The 26265-nt window shown below is 35.3% G+C and overlaps 2 protein-coding genes across 4 annotated transcripts in view; one reads left to right on the forward strand and one right to left on the reverse strand.

Annotated features, from left to right (window-relative positions):
- The window catches only part of LCORL (ligand dependent nuclear receptor corepressor like), a 182555-nt gene extending 160521 nt beyond the window's left edge, over positions 1-22034 (forward strand). For 2 of the 3 annotated variants that reach the window (XM_057547445.1, XM_057547446.1), the window contains one exon: positions 19247-19395. In XM_057547445.1, the coding sequence (XP_057403428.1) occupies positions 19247-19267 (21 nt within the window). In that variant the 3' untranslated portion in view covers positions 19268-19395. Of the gene's footprint in view, positions 1-19246 lie in introns of all 3 variants that reach the window. The other variant, XM_057547448.1, reaches the window with a different exon arrangement.
- Positions 21725-26265, reverse strand: part of NCAPG (non-SMC condensin I complex subunit G) — a 39385-nt gene continuing 34844 nt past the window's right edge. The window contains exons 17-21 of the mRNA XM_057547450.1: positions 26043-26204; positions 25673-25811; positions 25198-25281; positions 22875-22950; positions 21725-21949 (exon numbers count right to left, since the gene is read on the reverse strand). Of these exons, the coding sequence (XP_057403433.1) occupies positions 21850-21949; positions 22875-22950; positions 25198-25281; positions 25673-25811; positions 26043-26204 (561 nt within the window). The 3' untranslated portion in view covers positions 21725-21849. The remainder of the gene's footprint in view (positions 21950-22874; positions 22951-25197; positions 25282-25672; positions 25812-26042; positions 26205-26265) is intronic.

Here is a 26265-nt window from a genome sequence, read left to right on the forward strand (position 1 = left end):
GGACCCTATAATTTCATCAAACCCTTTGCTCAGGTGGTGGGCTGCTTCTACTTCAAACGATTCCTTATTAGAGGAATTAAACAATAGATTTGAGCAAATAACAAATGCTTGGTTGCCCGTGAGTGGAGATGAAGCTGAAAATTGTGTTCATAAAAAAAGAGAACACATTGAAAATGATAACTTCAAAATAGCAAGCCCTTTGGACACCTGTTTTTTAGAACTTGAAGTTTCACCTGTAAAAATGCTTTTTCGGAAAAAGTGTGATTTGAATGAACTCTGTACCTGGTTTATGCAAACAACAGAAACACAGTCTCTTTCACTAGTTAGAAAAGCAAATGCACGAAACCCTTTGGAAGTAATAAATACCAGAGGAATTAAATTAGGGACCAAATATTCTGATTTTAATACCAGCCCCTTCAGAAAGCACTTTAAAAAATTTGCACTATCTTCTCCTTCAAAATCAGCAGGGAAGTTGCATATACTGCATAAAATGGTTAGCTCTCCACTCTTAAATGTGAAAAGTAATTTAACACTAACTAGGTTAAAAAGAACTGAGTTTAAGAGGTTGCGACATGAAAGGTGGAGAAGAGAGGGAAAGCTGCACAGCTGTGGAACAGGTGCTTGGATCTCTAAAAGGAGGAACTTAAGATTTTTTTGCCAGAACCAATTTTTGAGTAAGACTGAGGGAGGAACAAATGCTGACATCCCACGCCAAGGAAAAAACACTGTAGATAATCAGTTGATTTTGCCGCCTAAGGTCAGGGATGACTTTTTGCAACAGAGGGTGGCAATGTCTGACTTCAAAACACATGGTAGTTTAGAGAATAAATTTAAGTCAGAAGCAAAGGAGAATGGAACAAACTGCAGCCAAAAAGATTTTGAAAAGGGCCCAAGACTAGGAAATGTATGTCCAAATAATTGGAGGTCAAAAACCTTAAAAGATTGTAGAATATTTTTGAGGAAGATCAACTATCTTGAACACAGAAATACTTTTAAGTTAAATACAATCATTTACTCTCCTGAATCTGTTAACAGTGGAAGTAATCATCAAACTCACATAGAAGAATCAAAGCACATTACCTTAAGATCCCATTCTGCTAGGCAAAATTCTTTTAAAAAGCAATCTAAAGAAATAGAAAATGCTAAAGCAAATAGTCCTTCAAGCAATAAATTTCCTAGCCAACTTGACAATAGTAAATTAAATAAATGTGTTAACTATGACAAGAATCCTTCTGATAATTCTGAAGTTCTTAGCAAATTGAACAAAAGAAAAAGACCACCATGGAAGACCACAGAAATGTCAACAAAAAGACATAAACGGCAGTCTTGCAACAGTGGACAAATGGCAAACTATTATTCAAAATCCCAACTAGGTAAGTTTTTCTCTCCTTAATTTTAAAGTTTCATTGTAGGTGCCTTGAGTAAAGTATGAGATAATGGGTAGAAAAAGAACAGCTGATTTAGTTTTATTTCCAAAATATTTGGACAATCTAATTTCTTGGCACCTAGTATGAAACTCATGAAATTAGGTGCTGCTCAATGTCCCAGTGCACTTCCCCACATCTAAATGTGTCCAGGATTTCAAGCAAATTAAAGTATATTTGAGACATAGAAAGCTTCTAAAAATATTAATGTGAACATTACCTGCTTTTGCATCTGATAGTTCTAATATAAAATATAGACAAACGGTTTGACAAATAAATATGCCCAAGTAACTATCTAAAAATTAACTACTACACTACAGGCTAATATATATTTATTGTCTTGATTTGAGACCATCTGGAAGGAAGTAAAAACTATCTCATGGCTAAATTGATAAAGACTATAACATATGTAACAATCCTAGGGTATCAGTCTCACATTCACCATTAAGTTGTTAGGCCCTTTGGTACTACTTTGGGAACCACTTTAAGATTTTATTTATTTAAAGAGTGTCAAGGAACAAGATTTTTTTTCCAATAAATCAGCAACTTGTTGAATAGTTTTTTCATATCTGACATTGAACTAGATTCCATGGATATAAAGGATTTCTTTACGGAGATAATCCATAGCCTAGCAAGGGAGAAAGTCGTATACTGGTAATTTTAAGGTAATGCTAAATTCAGAATGCAAACTGAAATTACTTTAGCAAGTAATTATGGACTTTACTCAGTTATACTGACCTGACATTGGTGCCTCAGGGAGACTGTTACCCCTAGAACCTAGCAAAAATTGTAATTGACAGTGTAAACACTGTCGTTGCCATCATAGCGAGTTCAAGCTCTGCTTATTGATAGGTGCTAGACAATTTAGGATAAGTAAGAGTGTGGTAGTGCTTGTTGATTACTCCCCTGACGTGAAAGAGTGCCGGGTTACATTTGGAAATTTAAGGATATTTTATCATATGGTTGCATTGTTAACATTGTGTATTTTAGGGGAGTCTTTTGTGGGGTCCAGAAGGTATTGGCGGCTTTATTCTTGTTACCTTTTTTAAAAACTTTTTTAAAAGCTAAAAAAACACTCTCAGGTCTTAAATTAAAATATTAAAAGCAGTGATTAAACTCAAGTTTTAATAGGTTAAAAGATTATTATGACCCCCCAAATTCAATTACTTAACTGAATAACTTTATAATACCTATTTCAATATATCTAACATGTAGTGATTTTAAAATTTTAACTATCTAACATTCAGTGATTAAAATTTTAAAGGTGGTCAAATTAGAGTCTCCATTATGAAAGATGAGTCAAATCTAAAAGTAATGCCCTTTGTTTCTTGCCCTAAGGATAACTAAAAATAATATTATAACAAATAGTATGTCAGGGAAAAAGAGGGAAGAAGTCTGATAGTTATTTTTTTAAAAGAACTTATAATTCACCTAAAAATATTCACACATATTTTTAAAAGACTGCCATGAATGGAGAATAAAGTGTAGTGTGTCATTTTTAATTCTTTATACCATCCTCATTTCATACTAAAGGTAGTTTACATTGTCATTTTTCAACAGAACTGTATTTTGTTCCTTCCAGCTTCTTAACCATTGTATCTTTCTAAGGTATAAGTGTAAATTTATTTTAATATGGTTCTTCATCTCACTATAAATATGAGATCACCCTAGAAAAATAAGATGGAAGATGCCTAATTATTACTTTTCAAATTAATTTCAAATCCTTTTGTGACATTTAAAAAAAATTTTAATATCATATTAAGAGTTGTTTTTCACCTTTTCTCATTTTAAAAATTACTAGTAGTAGTTCCTGTTCTGCTTAAAGTTTTACTTATCTTTTACTGATAACTTTCCTTCTTTATTTTTTAACATTCTTTCTTTTTCCACTCAATCAACAGGGACATTATTTTTATAAAGTTGTATTTATAGCAATATTTGTTATATTATCTGATTTCTAAATGTTTCTTAAGGTGTTGCTTTCTTCTCATTATTCTTGATATTCCATACTTCTTTTTGCCTTTTTGGAAATGACACTAAAATTCATTATTAGTTTTACATGTGTTTTTCTTCTTCATAGAGTACTTAGTGACTGGAAATTTGAGATAGACTTTTAACAACAGGACTTTTCTAGGTATATAATGAATTAATGGAATATTTCTGTTGATAAAGAGTTTTGCTTCTACCCCGAATGTCTTGTTTTTAAACATTTCAAGATTAACTGTCCAGATATAGTTTAATACACAGAAGTTTTAAAAGTTATACTTGACTACATTTGTACTGCTATATATCAACTGTAGACATGGAAAGGAAGAAGAAGAAATGCAATTCTATTCTATTCTTGTTTCAACAAATACTTTTTGAATGCCTACAATATGCTCTTAGGCACTGGAAAAGGTTCAAAAAGTTCTTTTTCCATCTAAGTGAGAAAACAAGATCTATATCGCTTATTTATTCAATATATAGAGTGTATTTTATGTTTTAAGTGGGATATTATATGTTTTAAGAGGATAGAATGGTGAAAGTCATGGTTTGTACTCTCAAGGAGCTTATCATCTCATGGGGGATAGTGAATAGGCAATTCCGGTAGAAAGATGAGTGCTGTGATGCGAGAGATTGACTGTAAGAGCACATAACAGGGAAATTGAACCCAGGTTCAGAGAATTAGGCAAGGATTCCTACTTTTAAGCTGGAATTTGAAGGATGACAAAGTATTAGAAGTCCAGAGAGTATTTCAGGCAGAAGCAAATTGCATGGGGAAAATTTGGGTGACAGAAGAGAGCAGGCTTGTCTGGAGCACTGATTAATTTAGTTTGTATAGCTGAGACACAAAATAGGAATTAAGGATGGGGCAAGGGGTAGATGGAAAAATGGCAAAAGAGAAAGCTACTGATGGAAGCATAGCCCAAATTGTGAGGTCAGCATCAGTTAATGAAAAATATATATATATCTTGAGCCCTAATGGTGACAGTAATGGGGAAGAATCGATATATTTGAGAGAGATCCATGAAGTAGAATCAACCTGTCTTAGAGAAGAGAGGAATAAAGGATAACATCCAGGTCTTCGGCTTGAACATCTGGGTAGGTGATTGTAATATTCCCTGAGATATAAGAGAACACTCAAGGTCTTCAGTTTTAGACATAAGAAATTTGAAGTATCTAGTGGGGTATCCAAGAGAAGATGTTTAGGAAGCAATTAGTTAATACGGGTTTTTTGCTCAGGAGAGGGGTCTGAGCTGGAGATAAAGATTTGGGGGCCAGCAAATAATTGAAGCCATGAGAGTGGAAGAGACTGTTCAGTGTAAAATATGAAGAACATAGGGTCTCAGAGCCCCAAAGATATGGAGAAAGGAAAAGATATGTGTAAAAGGAGACTGATGAGTAGTCAGGAGGTAAGAGGAAAGCCAGCAGAGCGTGGTGAAAGGAAATATGTTTTAAGAAGGGAAAAAACAACAGTGTAAAATGTTATTAAGAGGTCAGTTAGGCCTTGAAATGTTCCATTGAACATAGCACAAGAGGTTATTTTAGAGATTTGGGAGAGAGCAGTTTTGGTGGACTAATAGAGCCAGAAATGTTATGATTGACTAAGTGCAGGAAGAGGAAATGAAGAAAATTAGCACAGAAAAATGTAAATGGCTATGATTGGAGAGAAAATAGGGAAGTAGTGAGAGGAAGCCCAGTTGAAGGATGTTTAGATGCCAATGGGAAGAAGCCAGTGGAAAAACAGATTGAAGATAGAAAAATGAGATGGCAAGTAGAAGAAATGGAGTGAAGCCCCTGACTTGATTATGGGATATCTTGGGGCATCATTAGAGAGATTGGTTTTGGCCAGAAGAGTCATTTCTCTCTTAAAACATGAGAATAGTGGGAATAATATATGAGGATGCAAAGCAGTTTATAAGTTTATGGGCAGACTCTTGAGGATAGTAGAGTCTATTTTCTATGAATCAAGAGGTAATCTAAGAGTAGCATGGTGGGCATTGAGCTCTGTGGATAATGTTTGAAATACTGTCTCAAGAAATAACAGGATTGAACAGCTTTGTGATTTTATCTCAGTTGCCAAAATGTAAGCTTGGAGAGAGGTGGGCCCTTATACTTAAGAGTAATTAGGTTCACCAAGTGGGTGTAACAGAAAGAAAAGAGATCAAACCAAGAATTCATTCTGTGAATTGTGATAAACTATGTGATCAAAGTGTAATTCTAAGGAGTCTTTTTCTAATAGTTGCACACAATATAGATTTGAGGGGAGGGCAGAATGGGGTGTGTGAAGGGCCAATTGTAAGAGATGGTTTCTGAGGTGATAATGGCCTAAAATTGTGTATGACTCTTGAAAATAATAATATAGACCTCTTTAATGTCAGTGTCTTTTGAATTCCTAAAGCAAATGTGTGCCTTTTCCTAATTGATACATATCTGGATGTAATAAATGGACTTTGGACACCTCTGAGGAAATTTCAAACTAGAACAACCTAGTGTGTACTTAAAGCTACTAGTTTCCTAAAACGTTAAATTTTCCCATAAAAATTCAGAACTCAAGTTGACACTTTGGATTGGATTGAAAAAAGTTCACTTTGTCAGCTTCTCCTGTTTTGTGGTCTATCCTCAAAAACGATTGAATATATATATTCTGTCCATTCAGAATTCTGGTTTTCACTCAGGTATATAACTGATGGGTGATTACTCCTTTAACTACCTAAAACCGATACTAACCGTGCATACTTCTCTGGTCCTGCTAATGAACATTTTACCATATTTCTTTTGAATCCTAACTCAAGATATTCTTTTAAATTTGTATGGTTGAGGCAACCCTCGGCACAGAGTATCCTTTAGCATTTAAAAATAAAATTTAGAGTTAGAGTTACTTCATGTGCTGTTATTCAGCATCATAATTATCTTCTAATGGAAAAACTGTGAAGCATAGAGTAGGTGATTTTCTGAATTTCATTCTGATAGAAAAACGTTTCCAGACGATTTAGTCACCTTAATCTAGTTGCTACGCAAGCGTTCCAGAGGTGCATTCCAGGAAATGCTAGTACGCCAAGATGTGCTGTGTGCAGAGCGTTCTGTGGTCTAATAACGTTGGGAAATGCTCCCTTCTCTTTCCTGCGCTTATTGAGTCGCAGTGCCCCATTAGCGTGTTAAACTGCATTCTCCAAATTTTATATCCCACAGAACACAGTTTGGGCAACATAATTAGGTAACACTGCTCTACATAGTTTCCTGCTAGGCTTTCTCTGTACTTACTGTGATGTTCCCAGAAAGAAAGCAATGACTGTAAAAATGTAAGTTAATCTATGTACTAGATTTGTTCTTGTTGTACATAAATTGTTAGAGTAATCAAAATTAAATTGTAAGTGCTTTACTAAGATTCACCATTAAAAGAAGACACATAATTAATATTTTAGGCTTTGTGGGCTTTATAGTCTCTGTTGCAACTACTCAATTCAGCTTCTGTGGCATAAAAACAGCAATAGACAAACACATAAGTGAATGAGCATGGCAATGTTCCAATAAAACTGCTTACAGACGCCCCAAGTTAGAAAGTTAATTTTGTTTGAAAATAGTGCTGTACTCCATATCCATTAATAGGGAGAATCAAACAAATTATCTTTCTTCAGCTTATACTAATTATGTTGCCAAAGTGAAAAAACAACTTGAAATATTTTTTGATAAGTTCCCTGGGTTCCTTTGTAACTCTAATGTCTAACAATGCATGGTGGACCAGGCTATTTGGTATAATAAGTTTCATTTTTGTATATTAGATTTTATTTCATAATGAGTTAAGAAAGGAAGAGCTATGGTAGCAGTCAGTTCAGGTGGCTTTCCTCTCTGTATTACAGACAGTGAGAAAGTATCTTACGAGTTTAGGAAAACATACGAGATCAGTGTCTCCTCAAGTCTTAATTTATCCACACTCTTAATTTGGTCAGAACTGGATGAAACAAAGACAGATATTTTAATGTAAGAAATAATAAATACATTGACTTATTCTTTATTACATGGGCTTCATATTACCATTTTACTTGCCAGTGCCATCAGTAAAAATATTAAAACTGTGACCCAATAATTTAAAGTATTCTAATAAAATCAAAAAATTTTAATAAAAATCCATTCTGTTTACAATTGGTTATTTTCCCCATCATTGTAATTTTCATAGGAACTTAGTATAGAGAAGAATGTCAGGTTTTAAAGAGTTTTAATATAGTATTATTGCCATAATACTATATTAAAATATGAAACAGCTACTTTGGTAATTCCTTGTCTTGATTTTTTTTCTTAGAATTTTTCTTGCATATCTTATATCCCATTGCTTTGTCAACCGTTACGGATATTCCGCTTTACTAATTGCCCCATATCTTTCATGGAAAACTATTCAGTTTATTCAACAAATATTATATATTTTCCTTTTGATCTACCATGCATTGTTAGATACTAGAGTTACAAAGGAACTCAGGGAACTTATCAAAAAATATTTCAAGTTGTTTTTTCACTTTGGCAACATAATTAGTATAAGTTGAAGAAAGATAATTTGTTTGATTCTCCCTTTTAATGGATATGGAGTACAGCACTATTTTCAAACAAAATTAACTTTCTAACTTGGGGCATCTGTAAGTAGTTTTATTGGAACACTGCCATGCTCATTCACTTATGTGTTTGTCTATTGCTGTTTTTATGCCACAGAAGCTGAATTGAGTAGTTGCAACAGAGACTATAAAGCCCACAAAGCCTAAAATATTAATTATCTGGCCCTTTGCAGAAAAAGTTTGCTGACCCCTGTTAATATCAGTAGAATTTTGATAAGGTGTGACTAGAAAAAAAACTTAATGTATTTTTTTAGTAAATTAAGATGATTATATCCAGTTCGTTCCCAACACCCATCCATACTCACTCCCTGTTGTCCACTCCCACCTCGCACACAATACATTTTTGACGTGTAGTTGTGTTATTTTGTTTTTCTCTATGGAACAAGACCTGTCTTTATCCAGCAGAGTGGTGCTGGGGGAGCCATCAATGCCAGTTTTATTCTGTTTTGTAAACCTTTATTCTCTCCCTGCAGCCTCCAGACCTGCTTTGTCTATCTGAGGTAAGTTCAAGGGTCACCCTTCTCTTCCTTAACCAGCTGCTACCATCTGTTAGAAAGAGATTGATTTCAGTGCTTCACACCTTAAATTCCTTCCTCAAGTGTTCTCTTCTCCCCTTTTCTACCCCTTTTTTCCTTCTCTATTTCTTCACTTAGTAATTCAAAATTTTTAGTTCAGCTCTCATGGCTACCATGTTTTTCTCCTCATTTTTCCTGGGTAGTAAATAATTTTCTTTGTAGTGGAGCCAAGTATCCTGTGATTATCATAATATAAAGCCTACTGAATTCACCTTTTGTTTAATTACAGGAAAATAAAAGGCAGAGTAGGTGTCTGAATGATTTCATCCTGCCAGGTTTTTTCTTCCTTGTTTTTGTTTAATTTTAAGCAAGACCTTGGCTTCTTTTTTCTCCCCCTCAATTCCAGTTCTAGGCAACCTGGAAAATTCATTTGTTTGCTTCTTTGTCTCTGTGTTATGTAAACGTATAGAAGGCTAGATTTTAGAAGCCAGTATCTATAGACCCCATTAATTCTTTCAAAAAGGTTTGTCCCCTGTGTGCCAGGCAGTATGCTAGACATATGGAATATGATGGGGGCACAAAACCAGATGTCACTCCATTCACGGTCAAGTTTGTTTGGAGAGGCAGACATTGAGAAAACAGTTACACAAATCTTACAACTTCTTAATTCGTAGGTGGTACCATAAGAATTCCTTATAGGGAGATCTTATCAAGTCAGGGAAGTGAAGGAGGACTTTTCTGAGGAAATGACCATTGAGCTGAGTGAGAGTGAGTAGGAAGAATGAGTAGGAACCAACCTAGGCCAAGTGGCAGAGAATGGGGAGGGGAGGAGTGACCTTCCAGGAAGAACTGAATGTGAAAAAAGTATGAAGCATGGTGTGCCTGGCGGGTAAGAGGGATAAGACATGACTGGTGTGTCTTGAGTCACGAGGGAGAGGAGGAGCATGATGTCAGGTGTGGTGAAGATTGAGGAGTGAGTGAAGGGTAGACCATGCAGGTTCTCAGAAACCATGTTCATGTCCTCTCAGTGGCTAATTTTACCCCACTAGTCAGGTAATACCAACACCTGTCTGAGGACTCTACTTGATGCCCCAGGGGCTAGGAGGTCTTTCCATTCTTTTTGGTGGGAACACCAGTTATATCCAGTCCTGTATGGCCTCTAGGTATTTTCCACCTAGTCCTTTTCAGTGGTCTTTTTCACAGCCTTGGGAAACATTCATGTACTGATCAGTGTTTATCTACAGACTTACGAGGAGCTCTGGAACTAGCTCCCTCTGCAGCTCTCTTTCCTGTATTCAGCTCCACACATTCTAGTCACCTGGGACTCCTTCACCTCCAAACTCTGTCTTCCTTTCTCAGGAAGATTTCCAAGCTCTATTTGGGTTCCCCCTATATTGCAGCCTGGAAACTCTCCAAGCAGTAAGCCAGAGCAAATTTTAGGGCTTACCACCTTTTGCTTCCCTTTTTTCAGGAATTACTGTCATCCTGTACTTCCTGTCATCCATTATCTTAGCAACATTATTTCATATATTTTGTGGGGTTTTTTTTAAGTTGTTTAAAGTGAGAGGGCAAGTTCATTTTGTTACTTCATCATGGCCAGAAACAAATATCCCAGATTTATTTTTTTAACAAATATTTATCCAGTTTCTATATGCTAGGTGCTGAAAATAATATACTGAACAAGACCAGCAGGGATTTCTACTGTCATCAAGCTTATATTTTTTTGGGAGGGGGGAAAAAATAAAATAGAAAACAGAAAGCACTGGTAAATTCTGTGTTAATGAAATTAAATGACAAAAGGAGTTTTTAGGGAGAGCTGCTTTAGGTTGAGTACTCAGGAAAATTGAGATATCTAGGGTATCATTCATGACTGAAACTGAGTATGGATGAGAGCTAAGGGAGAGTATAGGAGAAGAAGAAAAGAAAGCCTGGGACTCAACCTTGAGAAATGCCAATATGTATTCTGCCGGTAGAGTGGGATGGCTTGCAGTGACAGGAAGAGGCAGAGGAAAGCCAGTATTGTTTTTTGTCTCAAAAGCCAAAAAAAGTGAGTCTCAAGAAAGAGGGTATCTTACTCTGCTCAAGCTGCCATAACAAAATAACATGGACTGCATGACTTAAACAACAGAAATGTATTGTCTCACAGTTCTGGAGGCTGGAAAGTCCAAGATCTGGAGGGTTCTGTTGCTGGTGAGAGCTCTTTTCCTGGCTTGCAGGCCATTTTCCTGTTCTCTGGTATCTCCTTCTCATCTTATAGGGACATCAATCCTATTGGATTATGGCCCCGCCCTGTGACCTCATTTCACCTTAATTACTTCCTAAAAGCCCTATATCTCTTAATATATAAATCTGAGGCAGGGAGACGAGAGGGGCAGGGGGGAGAGAGGGGCCGACACAATCCAGTCCATAGCAGAAGAAATGGGCAACAGTGTTGAATGTTGGTAGGAAGGCAAAAAAGTTGAAAACTAAAGATCGTTCATTAGACTTATCATTTCATGGGTGACTTTAGTGCTACCCTCATGGAGTAAAAGGCCTGCAAGCTAGATTGGAGTAGGTTAAAGAATGAGAGGTATCGAAAACGGTGGTAGCAAGTATAGGACAACTCATTAAAGTAATCTAACTCTAAAAATATTAACCTCAGGAAGGTAAAAGATTGAGTGAAGCCTTGTTTTTTAAGGAATGAGAGACCTCGCACTTGTTTAAACGTCATGGTGAGGATCCAATTGAGAGGAGATGGTCTATTATTTATCTATTGCCACAGTAATGCTACATTACACACCACCCCAAAACTCATTAGCTTAAAGTAAATAAGCATTTATTTCACTCATGAATCAGTGATTGGCAAATAAGCCTGGAGGTTCTTTGGATGTTGGCTGGGCTCCCTCGAGAGTTTTGGGGTTAGCTGGCTGTCAAGTGGACGGCTTAGCCCTGCTCTGTAGCAGCTTCCCCCTGCTATCAAGTGGGACAGCTTAGCCCTGCGTCTCTCATAGCCATCCAGTAAACCAGCCCTGGCATGTTCTCATGGCAAAAGCAGAGGTGTAAAAGTGAGCATAAATGCCCAATTTCTCAACTTCAGCTTGCATCATATTTGCTAATATCCCATTAGCTAGAGCAAATGATGAAGCAGAATGAGAGGACATGGTAAAATGACAGGGCAGGGAGAGTGCATATAGTGACGGGTGAAGAACTGAGGCTATTAATGGAATTAGTCTGCCACAGACTAATGGTATATTTAAAAAAAAAAAAAAAAAAAAGAGGGTCGGAATGATTGATGATGATCATTGATAAGTCCCTGAGAAGGCCTCTGGGAACAGGGTTCAAAAACATTTGTTTTAAGTCATGCCAGGTTCTGCAGTCTTTTACAGTTAGTTGGCATTAATTTAGATAAACAACTAGCTAATTGCTTTTACTTTCATATTAATTTAGTGCTGAAGTTTTCTATTTTATTTTTATAAAGGTATATGAGTCACATGTAGTTACTGAATATTTGAATACAGTACTGCTTTAGGCACAGTTGTGTTGTACCAATTTAATATACAAGTTCACTAAGAAATTCAGGGATCCCTACAAGGCCAAGAATCACTTCAAAGTCACATAGCAGTGCAAACTGTTCATTGATTCCTGGAGAGAATTTGTTTTGTACCTTTGATCTGACTGCAATCTCCTTCATTCCATTCAACTAAAAATTCAGGTAGATTATCTCATTTCTCAGTAGAAATGATTCAGTTCTAAATGTTTTCTTTTGAATTCTTGATTACCATGGTCTGCTCTCTAATAATCATGGTAGCACTTACTAATTAAGCACATACTATGTACCATGTGCTAATCTTTTTTTTTTTTAACATCTTTATTGGAGTATAATTGCTTTACAATGGTGTGTTAGTTTCTGCTTTATAACAAAGTGAATCAGCTATACATATACATATATACCCATATCTTCTCCCTCTTGCGTCTCCCTCCCACCCTCCCTATCCCACCCCTCTAGGTGGTCACAAAGCACCGAGCTGATCTCCCTGTGCTATGTGGCTGCTTCCCACTAGCTATCTATTTTACATTTGGTAGTGTATATATGTCCATGCCACTCTCTCACTTTGTCCCAGCTTACCCTTTCCCCTCCCCGTGTCCTCAAAGCCATTCTCTACATCTGCATCTTTATACCTGTCTTGCCCCTAGGTTCTTCTTTTTTTTTAGATTCCATATATATGTGTTAGCATATGGTATTTGTTATTTGTTTTTCTCTTTCTGACTTACTTCACTCTGTATGACAGACTCTAGGTCCATCCACCTCACTCACATAACTCAATTTCATTTCTTTTTATGGCTGAGTAATATTGCTTTGTCTATATGTGCCACATCTTCTCTATCCATTCATCTGTTGATGGACACTTAGGTTGCTTCCATGTCCTGGCTATTGTAAATAGAGCTGCAATGAACATTTTGGTACATAACTTTTTTTGAATTATGGTTTTCTCAGGGTATATGCCCAGTAGTGGGATTGCTGGGTCGTATGGTAGTTCTATTTTTAGTTTTTTAAGGAACCTCCATACTGTTCTCCATAGTGGCTGTATCAATTTACATTCCCATTAACAGTGCAAGAGGGTTCCCTTTTCTCCACACCCTCTCCACCACATTTATTGTTTGTAGATTTTTTGATGATGGCCATTCTGACTGGGGTGAGGTGATACCTCATTGTAGTTTTGATTTGCATTTCTCTAATGATTAGTGATGTTGAGCATCCTTTCATGTGTTTGTTGGCAATCTGTATATGTGCTAATCTTTTATTGAAAAAGTAATTTTCCGAAAATTGGTTGCAGTAAATTGCAAATCTAGGGCTCTAATCCGAGACTATCAGATTCCAAGTCTTGCTCTTAACCACCAGGTTCTTCTGCTCCTCCAGTAACCACATCAAATAATCAAAAGGAAGTCAGAAAAAAATGGCTGACTTAAAATCTCCCCCTTAACAATCTACCAAAGCCTTTAAATTCATCAGTATCTTACCAAAGGGAAATTTTACTCTTGAGATAAATTAAGTCTTTTTAAAAAACCAAAAAACCTGTACAACCTAACTCTTAGAGACTTTGCCAACAAGAGAAAGGATCTATTTGGTCGTGTTAGACCTCATGGTTCGCTAGTGAACCATGTTTACCTGGCTACACTGTATGGCTTTTTTACATTTGATCCCCTTTAAGCCCAGAGATTCAAAATTAAACTGTCGTATTATTATCTGACTATACAAATTATAGGAACAAACTAGTATGGTGAACACTGTAGAAACAAATCATACACATATCTGCCATACTTTATTCCCACACATGTAATTTTTTATTTTGATTTTTGTTATTAGTACTAACTCACATTTATTGACTCCTTACTATGTGTCCAGCTGGGCATATTACATGCATTCTCTATGCCAGGTGCTTTATTTACATCAACTCATTTAATAATCACATTACCCTTAAGATGTGGTATTCTATCTTCACTATCCAGTTAAATTGAAGCTTAGAGGCTAAGGAGTGTACACTCAGCAGGTGAGTGATTTGATTCAGGATCAGAACTCAGGCTCTAAAGTCTCCCTCTGTCCCACTTTCCTAAAATCCTCATCCCTAAAGACCTATTTCAAATGTTTTTCCCCCTCATCTCCCCACTTCTGGGATTCATCTTTCCCTTCTCTGTAATCCCTTTGTCCTTAGCTACTCCTTTTATTTTTCATGGCTTTTAATTCTGGTAATTTATGAATACTTTTTCCCCACTGTCTCCTTACCAAGCTGCAAAACCCTTGAAGACAGATACCATCACAGTCTTTTGTATTCCTAACATATTAGGTAGGTACTGGTTAAGGATTTAACTTTACTTAACAGCGGACCTGGCTGATGAACACATGCCAGCTCCATATAGAACTGAAACATTTTGCTCTGTGGCATGGTCCTCTATACTGGCCTCCTAGAACCTAAGAACCATCACATTTAGGGTCCAGTAGACCAATGCCTTCATTTTTATAACTTCTTATTACATCCAAAACATGGGAATACACTTGTCTACTTCAGGAAGGTTCTCTGCTCTAGTTTTGCAAATTGACAACCAGATCATGATATTTGGACAGATTTGTAGAGATCAGGGTCAAAGACAGTGCTGAGCTACAACTATTCAGTAAATTTTTACTGAATTAACAGTAATTAATTCAGTTAATTATTTCCAAAGGAAAATAAACCAGTCACCCACTGGCGTTAAGTAAGTTCAAATTTGATGGTTTCAGGGACACTATAGCAACTATTCAAATTCCAAATCCTATATCAGAATTGTTTATCCATGCATACAACTGAGTTCTTTCTCTCTTTGAAAAGATAAACTTGTGTTCCCTGAAACCCTTAACCTAAAGAATAGTTTTATGGTAGCTTGCATGTCAGTCTCTGCCCTAACGTTTTTTCTTTTTTCACACTGAGAAATTAAAAGGTATGACTGGCAGCCCCCTCTTTAGTTAAACATAAAGAAAATTCATGCTGTAAACATATAAGTCTCCGGGATAAGGTTATGGCCGTAGACCAGACATGTGGTGTATGTTAAGTATTCTAAAGAAATAGATAAATGGATATTAACATGAAGGGAGAATCATGACAGAATCACAAACCAAGAGTCAGTGTGCAGGACAGTGTAAATAGATCATAGGCTCTGAAGACTCACTTAGTTGTGTGACCTTGGGTCAGTCATTTTACTTCTTTGAGCCTCAGTGGATGATTGTTATAACTTAATCAGGTAATGTAAAAAAGGCTTTTAGCATAGTACCTGGTATATAGCAACTGCTCTACAAATGCTATTTTTGGACCTGTCTTGATCACAGTAAAATTTGTTTCCTGCAATGTGGCTCACTTAAAGTTTATTGTATGACAGAAATGAACTATCACATATCTCCAGTAATAAGTAAAACAAGTTTAAATTATAAGTTGTATATATTAAAAATTATTTTTGTTAGAATTATCAGTATCATTACTTTAAATCACAGATGATAATTGTTTGGATTTTCATAACTCACAAATGATTTTTATCTTTTATACTTTCCAAATGCACATATTCTATAAACTTTCATTCAGATAGTGGAGAGGGGCTTTGTCTTAGGGTGAGTGAAATTACTGAAGTATTGAAAATAGGCTGAGCTGTCTGCCATAATCATTGCAGGCACCCTTTGCCCTTATTCAGCCTCACTTACCATCTGGGTTCCTAGATGGTAGAGATAGAGGTAGAAGGGGCCTTACTTCGGATAAGTACCTCTCTTCAGCTTCTTCCCCCTTTCACCAAAGTATGTGCATTTGCATTTGTTTATAGCTCCATATGGTTATTAAAGCATGTTAACTGACTCTCATTAGATCATCAGAAACATGTAAGCAGAGAAGATGTCATTTAATTTTTTTTTTCTACAGATGAGGAAAGTGAGGCTGAAGGAGGCTAAGGTTACATGTCCAAGATCATAAGGCTGATTATTAATATTGTCAGAACTGGAACCTGGGTCCTTACATTCTTTTCCCCAATTCTTTACTCTCAAGAGTACCACTGGATACACTATTGCTGGGCTTTCATTAGAATCCTGGATATGGACATATAAAGCCACTTTATCAGATGATTCAAATGCTGCTCCTTAAGCTTTTTAATCATGATGTAAAACAGAGAAGCCATGAAATAAAAGACTGATAAATTTGATGATATAAAATTTAAAATGGATTCGTGACAAACTCACTGTAAGCAGATACAAACAAAAAATAAACTAGGCAGGGTGGGGAGGGGTGGGATTGTAAATCACACAGAACACAGGATTAATTCTTAACTGCCTGGCAATACGAGAAAAGTCATCATCTGAACTGGCAACACAGAAAAGGAAATACAAATGGCTTCTAAGATGTGAAAATAAGTTTAACTTTACTGAGAAGAGAAATGCAAATTAAGCAAGGGCATACAATTTTTTAAGCTTCCCTAAATTTTATTATACATTGTTATAAGAGTGTGAGGGAAGACATTTTCATATATCATTGGTCAGAGTGTAAAAAGGTACACAGTCTATGAAGGGAATTTTGGTAATATCTATCAAAATTTTTAAAGCACCCGTTGACCCAGCCATGCCAATCCTAGACATCAGTCCTAAAGATGTACTTGCACACATACTTAAAGAGACACATATAAGAATATTCAATATATTGATATTTTTAAGCAAAAGATTGGAATAGCCCAAAAGTTTATCAGTTGAAGACTGGCGAAGTCAATTATGACATAGCCATAGAATGGAGTTCTATGTAGCTATTAAAAGAATCAAATATTCATTGTACAAATATGGAACAATCTCCAAAATATATAAGCAAGATACAGAACAGTATTCAGAATTGTGTAGGGGGAAAGGAGATATTTGAAACAGACATATATACATATATATCAATGCAGAGAGACTATCTGGAATAATACACAAGAAATTGGCAACAGTAGTTGCTCCTGGAAGAGGGGCTAGGAGCAGTGAGAGACTTCATTGTATAATATTTTGTAGTTATTGATCTATTTTTAATTTTGCAAATTTATTACCTATTTTTAAAACATGAAAAAAAATCATTGTTTAAAAACTACATCAAGAAAAGTTGAACATTTATTAATCTTTCACTTGGTACAAATGTATATGATTCTATGACAAATTTCTAACATTAAACCTAACTAGTCAAAATTTTAATTTCCAAATATAAAGGTATATTTGATAAAAATTCCTGTAGACTGCAAATTTTTTGAAAGCGTGGACTATATCTTCATCTTTGTATCCAAAAGTGCTTTCTGATGGGTATTCAATAAATGTTAAATAAGTCGACTGGTAGAGAAGATGGAATTGAAAAGTGCTCTGGTAAGTACTGGATTATAATTAGAGATCGAGATTCTTATATTAGTCCTCATACATCTGGTTAGAACACTCTGAAAAAGAGCAGTTTATTTTTCTATTTTCCTATATCTTAGTTTCCCTATCATCTCTTAAAAAAAAAAAAAAAAAAAAAGCAGGGAAGTGGGGACTAGAAAGGTCACTTCTAGCTCTGCTGTTCTAATGCCTCTGGTTCTAGCACTTCAAGATCAGTAGTGCCCAAACTTCAAACACCAGCTTGTTCTTTTTTGTAGGTATATATTTATGAATTAAACATGTCAATCTGCATATTGGTACTAACATTTAGTTCTTTTTCTTAACTATTTTCTTCCCATGCATGTGTATAGTTTTGTGTATCCCTGGCGTTTGTGTTCCCAAATTTGGAGTACACTCTCTAGAAAAGTAACTTTAAAAGTCTTTAAAGTATTGAAAAGAACAATAGTGTAGTTATTGAGTAGTATTCTCTGATGAATACACCTTTGTCAATCAAATAGCAAACAGACAACAGAAAAAAAAAATCGTTTTTAGGACTATGATTTGTTGCTCCATGCCATTGTTTTCTTATTTTGGCGTTTGATGCCTGATACACTAACCTACCAAGCTACTTCAGTTAATATCATTGTATTTTTATAGCTTGCTTTAGAGTTTCTCAAAGAGTCATACATCAGACTTTCTTGTTTTGAAAATACAAATAAAAGTATGAAGACTAGCAGTCCTTGGAGGAAGGAAAAGCATTACTGTTATTAATCATATCTCTAGGTTTTGGATTTTTTTTTAATGATGATTTACTATTTTTGATGAATAATCTTTTAAGCTGTCATTTTGTTTCATTATCTATTTATAAAAATTGAAACCATGTCATTCGGTGGAACTGGGACTGTTTGGGGAGAACTCAACTCAGTGAAAATATGATGGCTGTTAAAATATGGTTTAACAGGTTAAATCTCTGGCTTATTGAATGGCAAGTGAGTCAGTTGTTTGAAGTTGTAAGGAGAGATCAGGAAAATGCTACCGAAATCTGGATGCTGCTGCCATTTACCGACTCTAATAAGCCACTAAAATACACAACTCAGCTTCCTCTTTACGAGTGGGAAGAATCATTGACCTGCAGTTGAAGAAAGCTTAGGAATGATGTAGTCTAACTGAACTAATCAGTTGTGTCAAATGAGCTAATGTATAGCAAGCTATTAAATCATTTCTAAACGTAAGGATTCACATCTGAAGATGTGAATTGACTTTAATATTACACATGTGGAGTGCTAGCTATCCTTTGGACTCTCAAGTTTCTGTGATTTTAGAGAAGATTCTCATCAGAGAGCTAGTAGACAGGCATAAGGGAAAGAGCAAGGACTGTATTCCAGTTCCAGCCCGTGACTCGACTTTATTTGTACTGGAACTCTCTGTGACTCACTTTTATCGTTTCTTATGAGCTTACAGTATACCAACCTTGCTTGGTGGTTATGAAATTTGAGATAATGCATGTGAATGTGCCTAGAATATGGTAGGCATTCAACAAAGGTTAATTCCTTCTTGTCTCAAAGTAGCTGTGATCCTGGTAGGTTAAAGGAAAAGTTAAAAGGGTTGAATCCGGCCAAGCTCAGTAGGTTAAATATCCTTTCTGATGTATACTGATGTATATACTATTTTTGTCCAGTGGTATCTGAGTGACCTCTCAATTACCTGTGTTGAATTCAGTTCATTAAGGAGGCAGGAGCTAAACAAACCCCAACAATCAATCATCTCTATTGTTTAGAGGTCTGAACAATAAAACTACTGAATTTTCTTTTACAAGGTTGATAGTTTCTTTTAAATTAAAGTAAAACTAAAGTGCTTTACACTTTTTTTTTCCAGCATGCTACAAGTGAAAACTGATGAGAAAGTGAATTTGTCTGATGGGAATACAGCAAGTTGCCCTTTGAGCCCCATTAAGATGTGCCTTAATCGTCCCATTGAATGGAATCTGAATTTGACAGCAGCATCTCTAGCGGGCTGTACAGTTCATAACCAAAATCTCAAAAGTGAAGAGAAATAGATGATTGCAGTTCTTCTTGCACTATCCTTATTTTGTACGTCAACATTCTTCCTGCTGATAAGCATTTATCAATTGATTTTGAAATATTTCTAGTCTTGTGATTTGTCTATATATTAAATCATTAGCATTAATCATTTTGATTATATTCTTTGTATGTTTTTTTACATGTTTTACACCAGACCATTGTGGAATTTTGCAGTACAAATGGATTTTTGAAGTTTCTCTTTTTAATGGTATTTTGTGAATTTTTTACTCCCTAAGTAAGTTTAAATATATAATTGTCCCCAGTTTTATTTCCGTGCACAATGTCTTCTTAATATATAATGCATTGTGAGATTTAGAAGGCTAGTATTGTAAAGATTTGTGATTACCTGACCCATGAACAGTTGTATAACAGGTGGATACCAACTACCTCGAAGCAAATTGGTAAAAGGCAAAGGTATCTGTTAGAAGTATATCTCTTTCAAAGTTATATATGTATAGAAAAATTGATCATAGTTTATCATCAAGTAGCATGTTTCCATTCATAAGGAGAATTTGAACTGATCAGTTATTTCTCTGTACTTTTAAACCTATAAAGTCTGGGTTTTAAGAGCAATGGCACAATTGCATGTTGACTCTTCAGCAAATCTGTGCCTCTTGCAGATAAGAATACTGTTTGGTTTTTGTAAGTTATCCATTTTGAATGAAAAATGGTAAATGGATTTACATCCATTGATTTTATTGTATTTTAGCCATTTATTTTAAAGTGTAAAGGGATGTCTTAAAATGAGGATAATATTCCTTACCTCTTTAGTAGTACAAAAGCATAGCTTCATCATTGGCTTATGTGATTGTGTCCAAAACTTGAATAGTAAGAATACTCAGAGTCTGATGCTTAATTTTTCCCACGGCCGAGAAGGAAAGCTTTGGTATGGTGGTCCATGTGAAGTATGTAAGAACATGGCTCCTGCCCTTTGGATAGCCTGGCTATGGGTTAAATGGGATTTAGTTAGTTTATTGTGTTTCTAAAGACTTTTACTTATGGCACATTTTGTGAACCTTTTAAGTCCTTATTTCTCCCAGCCTACCCCAACCCTCAAATTATTTTTAAAAAGACAGGGATTTAACAAAAAGGCTTACATAAGGAATTTGAAGCACAGGAAAAGACACAGAGCCAACAGAATGAGAAACAATCATCTATTTTTCATTGTTTTATATCACCACCATATCTGCCTTTTCCTTTTTCTTAATAAGCATTCTTTGTAACCTTCGGACTCCTTTTATATTTCTAAGTTTTATAAAGCACATATACATATGTAATGTAGCAATTTGGCCCAAAAAAGCACAGCATTCTTACTTTAGCTCCATCTTAGAACATCACCTTAAATAAATGGCCTCTGGTAAATAAACCTAAAAAAGCACAATTATTATTAAAACCAATGTATTAGATCCAATGTCAGGGTATTTCTATTCTGAATAATAGAGATGATTATCAGAGGAATAAAAGGTGTTTGGTTGGGAGTTACAGAAGGAAAGAGGGCTGACTTGACACAGTGTAAGTTTCTTAAGTCAGGCAAGTGCCAATTCAGAAAATAAATTTACAGTGAAGAAATAGTGCTCATTCATACATTAGTATATAGTGGACTTCCTGTCACATCACATTCTTTTCCTACTAGTATTTTTTATTACCCACAATAAATATTTTGTTATGCCAAAAACATAGAGAACTCCATGATTAATATGTATATGTGAACATTTCCCTAACCCAGGAACCATCATAACATAAGCAAACTTGGGCTCTCATATGCAAACATTCTAGGAAAAAAATTACTCATGCATGTAGCATTATCAAAATATTTTTAAGTGTAAGAATCACAAAATTATCAAAATGATAACTGTTGAACTTGGATGCTGGGGACTTTGGTTCATTATACTAGTCTTTCCTGGAAGTAAGCTCCTCTCTAGCCAGTTTGTGGTACTTCATTTGCCCTTAAGATGTCGTTTTTAAAATGTGTTCTGAGGTGTTTTTATCTATGTTGGATCTGCCACACCTAAGTCAAACTTTTCAAATGCAAGCTACCAGCTAGTTACATTTAAAAGTTGTCTATAATGCCATGATTTTAAATGTGAGAACTCATAAGCATCACCTGGGAAAGCTGTTAAAAAGCAGGTTCCTGGGCCCACCTTAGATCCTGATTAAATCCATGACTGATGCAGATGGTCTGTGGAGCACACTGATGGACGCTGTCTCACTGCTTCAATACAGGCTAAAGTAATGTGGAATCACACAGCAGAAAGTTCTACAAGAATCAGACTTCTTCTAATTTTCATACAAGGGTAACTTTATTAAAGCAAAGAAATGAACATAATTTTAAAGGACATTTTTCAAAGGACTCCACCTCCATCATTTCTTCTCCTAATTTTTATCTTCACTGAGAAATTATGCAAGGTTAAGTTTACTTTTTTCTAGTGCTGCTGTCTTGGCTCGTCTTGGTAGTCTCATCTTCATTTCTGATTCTGGCTCTGGAACTTCATGATCACTAAACAGATGTTGAAATACACCAATTTAAATACAAGCTTTAAAACCGGTTTATTTATAAATAAAACTTTGTTTCTGTCATTCTATCAGTGTGTGATTGATATCCTGATTCCATTAAGCTTAAAACTGAAATCTCAAAACCAAAATACACCGATTGGCTATCCAGCAAAGTGAACCTAACTCATTTTTTTTTATATCTACCTGGAACCTGTTATTATACAGAAAAAAGCAAAAACCAAAAACCCAAACTTCTGTAATGAAGCTTGTAATTAAACAGGAACCATAACAACTGCCCAAGAGTTTTTTGGGAAACTCAAGTAGTGAAAAAATAAGTTCTATTTATTTAGGCAATACATTCCTAAAACACTGTAAACAGCAAGTTTCCCCAAAAGATACTTTAAATTTAATTAAAACTTGATCTAAAGTTATAAACTGAAAATATATATTTTACCTATGAATGAATGAATGCAAGACAGCTGTAAACAGCTTCCAACAATAGCTTATTGGCAGAAACCAAAAATAAACAGTATATCACTAATATCATCCAAATTATAGGCAGAATTATTCTATCATTATAAATGTAGAGAACCCAAATCTGAATCTCAATAGTTTGCTAATTCAATTTCAGAGAAGTCATACATACATGATCTTATAATTAGAGGAATACGTGGAAATACAATTTGAAAGAACATAAAGATAAATACCTAGTACTAAAAGCCATGTCAACGAACAGGAAAAGCACACAAGCTAGAGGAAGTCAAATGCTCTTAGATACATAATCTAAAAAGCTGTAAATTTTCACGGATTATCTTGTTACATAATCACAGTATAAGCAAACTACAATTTTTTTTTTTTTTTACTTCTAGACAAATTTCTTTTTAAATGAAGATAAACCTCTTTACATATTCTAGATGTGCATGGCATACCTTTCAGAGTCAGCCTCAGCCTCAACAGTCTGACGTCTCCTGTTCGTTCTAGCTGAAGCTATCACTTTTCTCCGTCCTTAAAGACAGTATATAATTCATTATCAAAATCTATTATCAATTGCTCATTTTTAACCTGTTTTCTGGGCTACCCAAATCCTTTATTTTTCCCTCTTCAACACCCTTTCCTCCTAGTTCCCAGCCACCTTGGTACAAATTATCAACACCATGGAGAGAAAAGGAACCCCAGCAAGATCAAAATTTTACTAATTTCTTTTGTAAGCTCTTATAATAGGCAAGGGAAAAGATGGAAATTGAGTTATAGGTGGCAAATTTTGTTCAATTTATTTGGGGGAAAGAAGCATGTGAAAAATGTTATATAAAGAAAGTACCTCATAGCACAAGGTATATGGAGAACCTAATGAAAATTAAGGTTAAAAAGAGAGGTTAAGCCCATAAAACAGATCCTAAGTAAATAGAACTTTAATCAGTAAGGTACGGTCTATTGTAAAATATTCAAACATATACATGGTCAATTCAAATGTGTGTTCTAAAACATTTCAGTATAAAAATTAAAGCCCTTTATATGCTGGGGGGTTACAAAAATTCTACTAGCTAGAAATTCACAAGGTTAAGCAGTGAAGTGGCCTGTGATGCTCATTTATGATAATAAAACAGCATACATAAATGAAGTTTGAGCTATTAAAAAAAAAGAGGTGGAGTTCTTATACCTGACTAAAAGCAATCTGATCAAAACCAAATTATTCAGTATGATCATTTGGTTGAAATTTATATACCCTACTTATTCAAGTGAGACTTTTTGTTTCTGTTTTCTTCCAACTGTACATATTTGCTTGTAAACTTCTAAAGCAGTTATCCCCAAGAAAACATCCAACAATATGGGACTAATGTGGAACAATTATCCAGCAATTAGCATTTAAATAACTGATTGGCTATAAAACAATATTATTTTTTTCCATTTAGAAAAAAATTAAGTCTACACAGAAAAGGGCCTCAAAAAATATTTTTCAGGGATTAAAATAATGGTTGGTTCATAGGTGGAATTATTAGCATTCTTTTGATTAGTTTGCTTGGATGTGTTTTCTGATTCTTCTGTAATAAGCATGCATTGCTTTTGTAATAAGAAAATAATAATAAAAGATTAAAAAGACCTTGAATTTCACATTTTTTTTCCTAAGTGATCCCCTAATAGTCAACATTTACTTTATTCCAGCAAATCCCCTATTGTTGGATATCCCTTTGAAAATAAATTATGTTGGGAAAATATGAAATAAAACAGAAAATAGAAGCCCAGAAAAATACTAGGAGGATAAAAGGGACAAAAATGCTTAATCATATAAAGGACAGACCACAAACAACTGATAATATAAATATAAAATCATCGTTCATCATTTGATAATAAAAATCTTAATTTAACCCAACTAGTCCTTTGCAGTATGATCTTTTGCATCATATTTCTTTCAATCAAAAGCACTTGAAGCAACACTGATGTCTTTCAGACACAAAGCAAAACCTAGTATCAGCTAAAATAAATCAAAAAGAAAGTTAAGGATACTGAAGACAATGAATAATCTTTATACCTATCTAAGGAAACAAAGTATTTCACTGGATAACAAAACTGAAAAGTTTTATTATAAGGTTAGTCAATCCAGGGGACTTCCCTGGTGGCTCAGGGGTTAAGAATCCGCCCACCAATGTGGGCAACATGGGTTCGAGCCCTGGTCCAGGAAGATCCCACATGCCATGGAGCAACTAAGCCCGTGTGCCACAACTACTGAGCCTGCGCTCTAGAGCCCGCAAGCCACAACTACGGAAGCCCGCGCGCCTAGAGCCTGTGCTCCGCAACGAGAGAAGACACCACAATGAGAACCCTGCACACCGCAACGAAAAGTAGCCCCTGCTCGACGCAACTAGAGAAAAGCCTGCACGCAGCAATGAAGACCCAATGTAGCCAAAAATAAATAAATAAATTTAAAAAAGAAAAGAATCCGCCTGCCAATGCAGGGCACATGGGTTCAATCCCTGGTCCAGGAAGATCCCACATGCCGCAGAGCAACTAAGCCCGTGCGCCACAACTACTAAGCCTGCACTCTAGAGCCTGCATGCCGCAACTACTGAGCCCACACACAACTGCTGAAGCCCACGTGCCTCGAGCCCGTGCTCCAAACAAGAGAAGCCCCCACTCGCCGCAACTGGAGAAAGCCCATGCGCAGCAACGAAGAACCTAATGCAACCAAAAATAAATAAATAAATAAATAAATAAATAAATTTATTTTTAAAAAAAGCTAGTCAATCCATATATTACCTCTGTTGGTCTTTTGCTGAGTGGATTTCATTCGGGTTGCTTTTACACCCTTGACAGGAGTTATATATACTTCTTTGTTGTTTTCTATTAAAGGAAATAATACAATTATTAATTAACTAAATTAAAAGTAGCCTCATGAAATACTTTAAATGATCAAATCATGACAACCAGTCCCAATAGCAGCTATTGAAAACTTATCATAAATAAGTGTTCCAAAAAAATGTGACCACTGGAAAATAAGCAAGCAAAACTCTTAGGGACATAGTATGCATGGTCACATGGTGAGAAATATACACCAAAAAACTATACAGTAAACACTTATCAGTAATACACTTTCCTAAGGGGATTTAATTAGAAAAGCTTTTCTTCTGTTTCTGACATACAATCACATATATGTTAGAGAAGGAAAACAATGTATCTCAGTAAAGATGAAAAGGACAGAATCTTATAAATACTCAGGTTAGTATGTCATTACCATCTTCGCTTTGAAAAACAGTTGTAGTTGTGTTGTCATCCTGTGCTGCTACAACTTGGTCACCAGGTTCTTTATTTCCTTTTTCTAACTGAACCTTGATTTTCTCCAAAGCTCTCACACACATTCTATCTTTTACTTGCTGTAACAGAAAACTTTTTTTAATGCAGAATTTTCTAATCTTCTTTCAAAAACGCTATATACTGATAAAGTTAATAAAACATTCTAAAAATTCTATTAAATTTATGAAGGAAATATTTATTTCAAATGAGCAAAGTCACAGCATACTAATGTATGTGTAAATTAATAGAATCATGTAAATTCTACTTTGATAAAAATTTATACACATTAAGAGTAACTAGAAACTACTTACCTCCAGAATCTCATTCAGTAGAACCAGAAGATCTTTAGCAAGACTGCTAGTGAGTTCTAAAGAACTCAAGGCTTTCGTATAGACCCGAATTTCTGGTGAATATGGACATGTTAGGATCTCATTGCAAATTTTTATAGCCAGATTGTCATGAACTGTTAAGGCCTGGAAAATCAAGAGAAAAATCCTTGTCAATTGAAATGGTATGATTACAATACAGTCTGAC

This window comes from Balaenoptera acutorostrata, chromosome 5, assembly GCF_949987535.1.
Source record: "Balaenoptera acutorostrata chromosome 5, mBalAcu1.1, whole genome shotgun sequence".
Lineage (NCBI taxonomy): Eukaryota > Metazoa > Chordata > Mammalia > Artiodactyla > Balaenopteridae > Balaenoptera > Balaenoptera acutorostrata.